General features: G+C 46.0%; 1 protein-coding gene across 1 annotated transcript in view; it reads right to left on the reverse strand.

Annotated features, from left to right (window-relative positions):
- The window catches only part of TMEM229B (transmembrane protein 229B), a 32,330-nt gene extending 26,058 nt beyond the window's left edge, over positions 1-6,272 (reverse strand). The window contains exon 1 of the mRNA XM_036383250.2: positions 6,201-6,272. Coding sequence (XP_036239143.1) covers positions 6,201-6,210 — 10 coding nt within the window. The 5' untranslated portion in view covers positions 6,211-6,272. The remainder of the gene's footprint in view (positions 1-6,200) is intronic.
- Positions 6,273-9,650: the final 3,378 nt, after the last annotated feature.

The raw sequence follows: 9,650 nt of genomic DNA on the forward strand, positions 1-9,650 counted from the left end.
CCATGGTCCTTAAGCATAGCAAATGTTCATCATTGTCATGACATTGTCCAGTCCTTGTTTCTCAAACCAAGGAAACTATATTTCTGGCATCAGAATGGGACATTTTCCCACTTTCTATGTCTGATATGTAGCTGGGGAAAGAAAAAATAGAACAAAAAACCTACTCCCACTGCCCCACACACAAGGCAGCATACCCCAACTTGGAGTAACTATCTAAGAGAAGGACATGGATTCTAGAAGTTGACCTTTTGCACATCCACAATTTATAAGGCAACATAATATGACATAATGAATTGCCTTCTTTCTATATGCACCTTAGTATTCCACTGCACAGGAAATGGCTTAGCTACCCAGGGCACTCCTAATACCATGCTAACCTCTATCAGCTCAAGTGGCTGAGGCTGATGGTTTGGAAAGTATCTCATCTCCATGGTAAAGTATTAAGCAGCAAAGGAAAACCAAAAGCAACAGCAGCCAAGCTCAATATTGCTAAGGAATCATTACATTACCTTCACAGCAGCTTTTCTCTCCGTAGTTAGACCTTCAAGCATTTTTATAAAATGTATCCTACATTTATAAAATGTATCCTGAAGCTCCTGTACAAGTCCACTTCCAATTAAAAGCTTAATTGTGAGGTATGTCTTAGAAAGAACTGCTGGATCAAAATAAATAAAATCACATGGTATCTACTGTACCACTAGGGGAAACTACACACAGCTTAAAAACAACAGAAATTACAAAAGTAAATAACTCTTCTTCTAGAACTTACTAGAAGCATCCTTACCATAAGCCTCTGCTGAGACAAAATACAAAGAAAACACGTGACTCAAAGTGTCCCATGGGTTAAGCAAGCCTGGCTTTGCTAGGTCAGTTAGCAGGAGAGGAAACAGCCAAATCCACTGCTACCATCAGGAACACTGTCGCAAGCAGAGAGGAATGACTACCTAGAGCTCTGCATAGACACAGCCGTAGCCTAGATTTCTCAGTCCAGATTAGGCTGGTGGAGCCAAATGATTTAGATCATGATCTGTGCATGCATTCTGGATGAAAGGAATAAAAACAAAACAGACTCCCCATCCCCAGAAGGCACTTGGCAGTACATACAGCACTATGCTAGAGCTACCCATACTAAAGACAGAGCTCCCCCCCTCCAGAAGTACTTCATCATACTCCCAGCAGAATCATGAAAACAGGACAGAGAGGTGCTCCACAGAAGTTCTTCATAAAGACTACATCCAATAAATGGCACACCTGAGAGCAAAGATCCAGCAAGGAAGAAGTGAAACAGCAGCTTCACCACGCTATGCTATCAACACTCACCTAGTGACTACTAATGCTTGTATCTTATGCAATGAAAGCAAGACAGCATTTGTAGTAGGGAAGATTCCTTCAGTCATTTAATCCAGCTTTGACACAAGCATGTGAGGGCGGGGGAGTTTCAAAATAAGGTTGTGGTGAGCACTGACACCAACAAAAATCCAGAACAAAAGAAAGGGTAACATAAAACACTTCCCTCTTCTATGCAATGATTAGACACCTCTGACCTAGTAACTGATAGGTATGCTCATTCAGATATGCCTACAAACAAATCTCTAAAGCAGTCTAGCTTTTATTTCGCCTCTGAGGACATGTTAACGAGCACCATGCACCTGCAAAGCCTTTTACACTCATTTTAGCTGGACTGTAAGGTGCATAAGCTCTGGCTCACAGCAGACATTATTGGGTGTATCATTTACAGCCAGGAATGTAGTGCTCTGACTAACCAGAAAGAGAGCGTTGTTCTGAATTGGCACAGATGTTGGTATCTGCTCCTGCAGAGCCAAAGCCTTTGCCCAGTCTGGCTTTCTTTCAAGACTTCTTGTGGTCGCCTGCACAGCCACCTTACCGAGGAACTCAGGAACCATCTGGATACTCCTGCCTCACATATCATAAGAGAAATGTGAAAAGCAGACCAGATCATTTCTGACATAGACAGCTATCAGCCCTCTGCTCCCTCACCCAGTCTGTACTGAGCCTGCAAAGCTAAAGCAAGCAGCATGGTCAGGTGAGAAAGCCACCAGAGAATACTGAAACACATACAGAAAGCAGATCTGAGAAGGGATCATTTACAAACCTTCCCAAGCAAGCCACAAGCAGGTAATACCTTTTATGTTGGAAAACATTAGCTAACTAGATGATGAAACGTCTTTCAAAAGAAGCAAGGAAATATACCATACTTTACCTTTCACATCAAGCAAATTTTGTTCTGAAACAGAACTCGCACTTGAATTGTTCAATTTCATTTCTTTCACTCCAGAAAACAACTCAGGAACACCACTGGACACCACCTCATCTGCAGCTACACAGGAACACGCAGGATAGAAGTGACCGCATATAAGTTTGCTCAGGTGCCACTTCCCCATCTGCAGGGCGTGGCTCTGGCACCTGAAAGCTTAACAAGGTACTGCAACTGCTATGGAGGTAGGAAGTGCTTCCCACAAAAGGATGGTAAGGAGTGGGAATAAAGGCTTTTCCTACCTCCTGCTGGTAAACAATTTCTTTAAGTAATTGACCCATTTTCTAGAGAATAATTAGCCCTAAGGAATGAAGCACTGCTGCCCTTTAATTAGCATGTTGTTACCTCTCCTCTTACCATATAATAGCATGCTGTCTGAGACTGAAAAAAGAAACAAATCAACACAACAACTTAATTTCATTTTCTTAAACATGGTATTTGTTGAAGGCAATCCAGAAACAAAGAATCCTAAGGTACAATTTGCAACAATAAAATTTTCCATTGCTTCTATGATTTCACCATCAGAACAAGGTCTCCTCCACACCACCACTCTTTAAGCCTCCCCAATATATTTTCTCCTTTTTAAGAGCTTTTTCATTATGCTTTCCAGTCATCTTCCATGAGGAAAAATTTCTTTCCGTTGTCAGACAGCTTAACAGAAAGGACTCTTTTGCCTAAAACATAGTCAAATTTCCTGCAGATAATTTTATTAAAATTTCATTAAGTTTCTTGCAACATAGGTCAACAACTTGGATAAGGACAGAAGTTCTTTAGTCTAAGGAGACTAGAGGTGCATACCATGAACAAGAAGCACAAGAAAGCACACCACAGCCAGTGAGGTAACTCCAAAACTTGCAAAGAAGGACTCTTCAAACAAGTCTCACAGAGATGATGCTTAGTGACCGATTCCATGCTGCAGAAAAAGGAGCTGCTTGGCCCCAGACTCTGTGACAAGTACGATTCTGAGGATACAAACAAGACTTGCCATCAAAGCATGTGATGATAGCAAAAAGCTGGGGGTTCCCCCCCTCCTCTCTCCCCACCCTCCACAGGAAGAGTGCACAGTCTCCTCTCCTCCCCCTCATTCCCCCTCCACACCTTCTTCCTGGCATGATCAGTCCCCAACTGCAGCTCATTTCTAACACTTTGGAGAGTAAAACTTAAATTCAAGTAAAACTTGTAGGTAAAACTTTAATTCATCTGACTAATTATGCCATGAGAAGAAACACCCCACCTGGACACAATGCAGCACCTGCCAGCAGCCCTGAAACACCTGATCCAAGGACAGTTACTGCCTTAACCAAGCAGACAGGTATTAAAAGCATATTTACAATACCAGAAAACAACTCCTCTCCCCATTTCTTGACATGTGGGAATAAGTAGATCTCAAATTACAAGGCCAAAGGGTTCCCTACATCTTCACGCCCTAGAACATCTCCAAGATGCTGAATAAAGTATAGATTGTAAAAAGATATCTTAAAAGACTCCACATGCTATCGAGTTCATACCCTTACCCAAAAACCTCCTCCTGCCTTACACTCTAAGCTAGAAACCTGCATCTCCCTTCAAGGTTAAATTTGCCTTTCACTGTTTGGCACCACATGTTATGACATTGCCAGCAAAACTGCAGAGTCCCCACTACCAGGTACTATTTCCATTCGGATGCAGAGATCTAGGTTGCTCTCAACCTACACACCTGTGCTATCCATACCTCCTGGTCTAGACCCCTTTACCACTGCTGTAAACTACTACGGGATCTTGCCATAAGAATTCCAAGGTTTGAACTCTCCAAGGAAGCAGCTTGTTTTCTGCCTCCACCATCAGCCTTCAGTAGAGTGGGCACAGCAATACTGACCAAGGCTACAGACATGCTGCCAGAGCCTCAGCAAGAAGTTATGCGGTAGCAAGCAGTACTGCCTCAACTTCTGCTTGCCCCTCCATTTCCTTTCCACCAGACTATACTACATGCTTTATCAGTATTCCCCTAATCAGAGGATCTCAGAATGTTTCACTTTGAATCAGCTGCTTCTAGCACTTTTGCTGAGCTTTGTTTAGAAAGCTGCTGTAGCTACTAGTTAACCAAAGGATTTGGAGTTAAGTCTTGTTTCAATTTGACAAAGACCTGTGAAATGCCATTTTCCCCTACCTCAGTTTCCTCTTCTATAATCTGGAGACACCCATGTTCTTCAGTGGCAGCCTGAACAGAGAAGTATGAAATTCTCAGATATACATACCGAGAGCATATATTCTCTGGGAGAAAATACCTACTTTCAGATTTAATGAAAAATCTTAACTTATCCACAGTAGCAAGCTGCTGTTACTTAACACGGGAAAACTGACATTTCTCTGTGGAAGAAGTCATACCTTTTCACTGGGACAAGGTGCTGGGATTCAAAGAGGACCTTCAGGATGCATATGGACACAAGAGTATCTTACAGATTTCCTAAATAACTTTCCTCAGTGCTGGCTGAAAGTGCCTACAGGCATTTTGGACTCCATGTCAATAAGTCTTTATTTTCTTTTCTGTTTCCTAATAACTTACAGTTATTTTTGTTTTAATTACTTCCTATTTACCACCAAACAGTAGCTAGCCCTATCTCTAACTGATGCTGTACATATATTAATGCAATTTTGCCCCTGGAAAACACAGACTGGAGCTCTTTGGGCAATCTGTTCTTCTTGCAAATCCCCAATGCACAGTCACAGATGTGTTACCACCTTGCCTGTGAAAAAAACCAGCTCCTGCAGAGTCCGCATTTTTCCTCAGAAATAAGAGAAAACAGGAAAACATGTGAAATAAACAATGCCAGAGAACAATACAAAGTATTTCATGTAACAGAGTTTTTCTGCATCTGTTGTGTAATTATGACGCTTAACAAGTTTGTACATCCCCGGTAATTTTGGACCAGCAATGTGAAATGATCTCTAGAAGTCCCAGTGTAACGGTCAGCTTAAGATGAACACGACAGGGCAGCCTCCCCAGCATCCCTGATCCTAAGCATCCTAAGAACAATTTGCAAAACTCTAGAGTAAATGAGTGAATGGGGAGCAGAAGGAATCAGATTTTCCATTTTGCAAAAATTCAGCTATTCTGAATATTTTTCCATTCCAGAAATGGAACAAGAGTAAACATCTTGAGACCAATTTAATTTTTTTTTAATAGAAAAGAAAAAAACTCATTTTCAGCTGACTGTAGTACCTGTATCCCTGACCTCTGGCTTTACACACAGGAGTAATTCACAAGGTTGCAGAAAAGTCACTGAACGGACCAGAGCCAGTTCCCACCTCCCAGTTCAGCTCTGCAAACGCTGGGCTCATTCAGAGCCATTTCCCCTTGCCTGGAATAAAGTTTTACAGAAATCAATACAAAAAGATGTTTCAAGACATTCCTTTTCGTGGGGAAGGAAAAAAAAAAAAAAAAGGCACTGTCCAGTGAAAAACAGCTCCGATTTCAACAACCCCTTCACCCTGCTTTCCCTGAGCCCCGGAAACTTCGCAGCCGGGGTCGGGAGCTCCCGAGCAAAACCCCCTCGACGCGCACCGCGCTGCCGCCCCGAGGAGCTGCGAGGGGCGGCGGGGCCCGGCCCGCGGGGCTGCGCCCCTCCCCGGGAGGGGGCGACACACGGGTGCCCGGTGGCCCCGTGGGGCCCGCCGCTGGCGGGGAAGCTGCCGCTCGGCCGCCCGCCTTTGTCTCGCCCCAGCCGGCACCCGCCCGGCGGGGACGGCACGGCCCTCCCGCCGCCAGAAAGCGAAACCAACGGCACCGGGCGCCATCCCCGCCCTCCGCCCCGGGCAGCGCATCCCCCGCGCCGCTTGGCTGCGGGGAGGCCGCCGCGGGCCGCGCGCACCCCGTGAGGGCAGCGGCCGCGGGCAGCTCCCGGCGCCGCCGCTCGGCCCCCCGCCCGGCCGCGGCTCGTGTCCTCACCGGTGTCCATGGGTGCCCCGCGGGCGGCGGGAGGTGAAGTGTGCCAGTGACACTCGCCCGTAGTATGGATGCGGTTTCAATCTGCACATGCTCGCTCCCGACAGCCAGCCTGCCCCGCCACCTTCCCTTAACTCTTTCCGCACTGCCTCGCACCGCCTCCCCCGCCCCGCGGCGCCGGCCCCGCGTCCTCCTGCCGGCCTGCAGCCGCTTCCCTCGGCCCGCAAGCGGGGGGCCGGCCTGGCAAGCCCTCCCGGGGCCATCGCGGGGCACAGAGCCTGAAGGCGGCGAGGTAGCCCCAAGGGAGGGACCTGCGTCCCCTGGAGAACCGGACCCTGCCGGTGCGGGCCGGTGTATGCTCAGGTGAGTGTCGGGAACACCCTGCCCTTCCCAAACGCCTGGAGTGTTGGCTCCGGCCGGGAACACGAAGTGGCACAGTGCGCCTTGGCTGGTGAGCCTGCAGTACGAGTCCTTCATATTTACTCCTCCAAAGAAATCCGTAACAAAAACAAATAAACACTCATACCCCATCAGCTGAGGGATGTAACCCCCATGCGCCTTTGTTGGATCTGGACGCTGACAGGACATCCCTGCAGTGCAGGAAATCAAACACAGCTATCAAAGGAAGTATTTGTCTGCAGCTTCGGTATTACAATAGGGAAACACAATCTCTGAAAAAAATGGTTTTTTCCACCCAGAATGATCTCCAGATTCAGAAAATTGCCCGAGGAAGAATAGTAAGAAAATAAATTTCAAGCACAGGTAGTAAAAATAAATTAAAATCCTTTCTCTGGCTACCTTAACTCTTTGGCAGCACAAGAACACAGAAAAAAGGTGCCCTTCTTTGGAATGAGAAATCGGGAGAGTGCAGTCCTGAACCAGGGTTCAAGCAAACAAATGCCCTCTCCGTACCTCTGGCTTCCCTCTGAAAGAAGGGAGGTGGAGGTAACTGGCAGCTCTTTGTGGTTAGGGGTAGCTGGGTAGTGCCTCTGAATGCCTTATAGTCTTCAGACAAAAGTGAGCAAGGTTTTTCCTTCTGTCCATCTCCACAGAGAGACAGTAACATATTCTGGAGTAAAATGGTAACCTGAAGTGACACAAATGCAGAAATGGCAATTGATCTTGAACCCAGAGATGTGTCTTTAACCAGCACCCTGCTTTTCCTAATGGGTTACTGACTTAGGGCTCTTGTCTGATCTTCCCAGGCCTCTGATACAGTCCACATTTTCCTTCTCACAGGCACAAGGACTCCTACCTTCTGTAGTATCAGAAATGATGAGCTAATGCTTTTAGCAGAATAAGGATATTTTTATGACCTCTGTTTAATGACTCAGCATTTCTGGTTTCAATAATAAATAGTCCCAATAATGAGGCAACATCGGATCTGTGCAGGCCCCAAATCAATTTTGATGAAGGATTCTCAAGATGTCTGGCAGCAGTGGCTCTGTTAAAGGCAGGTGCTCTCTGGAGAGGCGGCTCCCTCGGCCCCAGAGCGGCAGGGCCAGCAGACGCTGCGCACACCGGCGGCGCCGCGGCCGTGCATTGATGGCTCTGCGTAACGCGGAGTGCCCGGGCTGCTGCCCCGCGTTCCCTCTGCTCGCCCGGGGAGCTCTGTGTACAAACCTCTCTAGCTGCTCCGAGGATGCCACAATGCAGCAAACCAGCCTGTCACCGAGTCACCTGATTGCACAATCTCACTGTGAGAGCTTGAGATGCAGAGAGATGGAGCGTTTTAAAGGGGAAATGGAGAATAACGCAGAGCTAGTCCTGCCTCAGCAACCGAGCTGTGCAAGCTAGGGCAGCGCTGCTTATGTCGGTGACCTCAAGCTGGAAAAAAAACCCCACAATTGCTTTGTATAAATTTCAACAGAACTGAGAAGGAAAATGGTAAAATAGCTAAGACATCTTTGATGTTCTAAAGAGCACCTTAAAATACCATATCCAATTAGGCAGTTGGAGAAGACAGCAGCCTGAAGCAGTGCTTATGTATTTATTGTGAAATAGCATCCTTTAGAAAGCACCGAGGACCATGCTACAGATATAGTCAAGAGAGCATGAGAGAGATAATTTCACAGTATGAGACAGCATGAATGTTTCACAGCATGAGAGGAGAGAATGCCTTACAAGGAGCAGAGAAAAGGTCAAAGAGAGAGGAAGAAGTGAGCTGAGAGATACTCACCTATAAGAAGGAGTTATCAACATCCAAAGATGGATCGTAAAAAATGAGAAGCACATGTAGTGAATACATAAATCTGTATTCTCCTGTCTAGTCACATCATGTAGAGAGAGGAAGGAGGAGGTAAGGATAAAGGAGAGGGCTCCCAGATGAGAAGAAAGGAAGGAGGAGGCAGTGAAGCAGGGTGAGGGGAATGAAGACACTGTGTGTACTGTGTTGAGGAGAAAGGCAGGAGGGAGAAATGTCAGAGTGAGCACCTGATGGTGGTGCTGTATACCTGGGAGCTTGTTCAGCTCTCCCTAGCTGCATTAGCTGGTCCAGAAGAGCTGTTATTATTCTATTCAGCCTTGTTTCTTTCAGCTTGAGCTAGTAAAGGAAGAGAGAAAAAGAATGAAGTTGAGATTATAATACAGTGAAAGTGGGAGTAGGATGAAGACTGGGGACAAAGGCAGACAATTTCTAGAACTGCCCTTTTGTCAGGTGTTCACAAGGAAGCTTGAGCTCCCCAAGGCCTCATGCCAGGAGTGAGCACCATTCTCTGCAGAGCAGCCAGGCTGGGATGCTCTGTGTGCACAGGAAGCTGGGTCCAAGATGAAAAGAGTTTGTGGTGACAAAAGGGTTCTCTGGCTCTCTGCAGCCACTTGTAAACAGGCACAGGGAATGCTGCTGATCTTCATGTGTGTGTTGTCTTTTTCTGAAATAGCACAGATCATATATAATACCTGATCTAGTTCCTGTATGTGTGCCCAAAACCAGTTCAGATGTTTCTGCACCAGCCTGTCTGGTTCTGGAAGGGTTTCTTCATTTGGGTCTAGCATAACATGTGGCTGTATGGAAGCATCTTAGAAAGTGGCATAATCATATTTGTTGCAGTATCTGGACATGATAAGGAGTGCAGTGCAGCAATACCCAAGCTGGTTCCTCATCCATTCTGTGACAGGCAGAGCTTAATCCCTCACTTAAATTTTATTTGTGTGTTTTATTTGTGGCACATTGTTACACTGAAGAAAAAAAATTACTTATGTCTTCAGGAACACTTTAATGTGGTTATTACACTGGTATCTGAGTACATCACAAGTATCACTGCCACTGTAGTCATTCCCAGTGAGGTAACATCTTGCTCTGCACACTGGGCTTTGAAGTTCAGACGTGTTTCAGTTTAAAAGAATTCTAAATTTGAGATTCATAGCATCTCTCTTTCCCCAGAGAATTTAGTTTTATGTGGCTCCTTATATTTAAATTACAGTTTAATCCAGTGGGTGTTCATCCCTTCTGTA

Source organism: Molothrus ater, chromosome 6 (genome assembly GCF_012460135.2).
Source record: "Molothrus ater isolate BHLD 08-10-18 breed brown headed cowbird chromosome 6, BPBGC_Mater_1.1, whole genome shotgun sequence".
NCBI lineage: Eukaryota > Metazoa > Chordata > Aves > Passeriformes > Icteridae > Molothrus > Molothrus ater.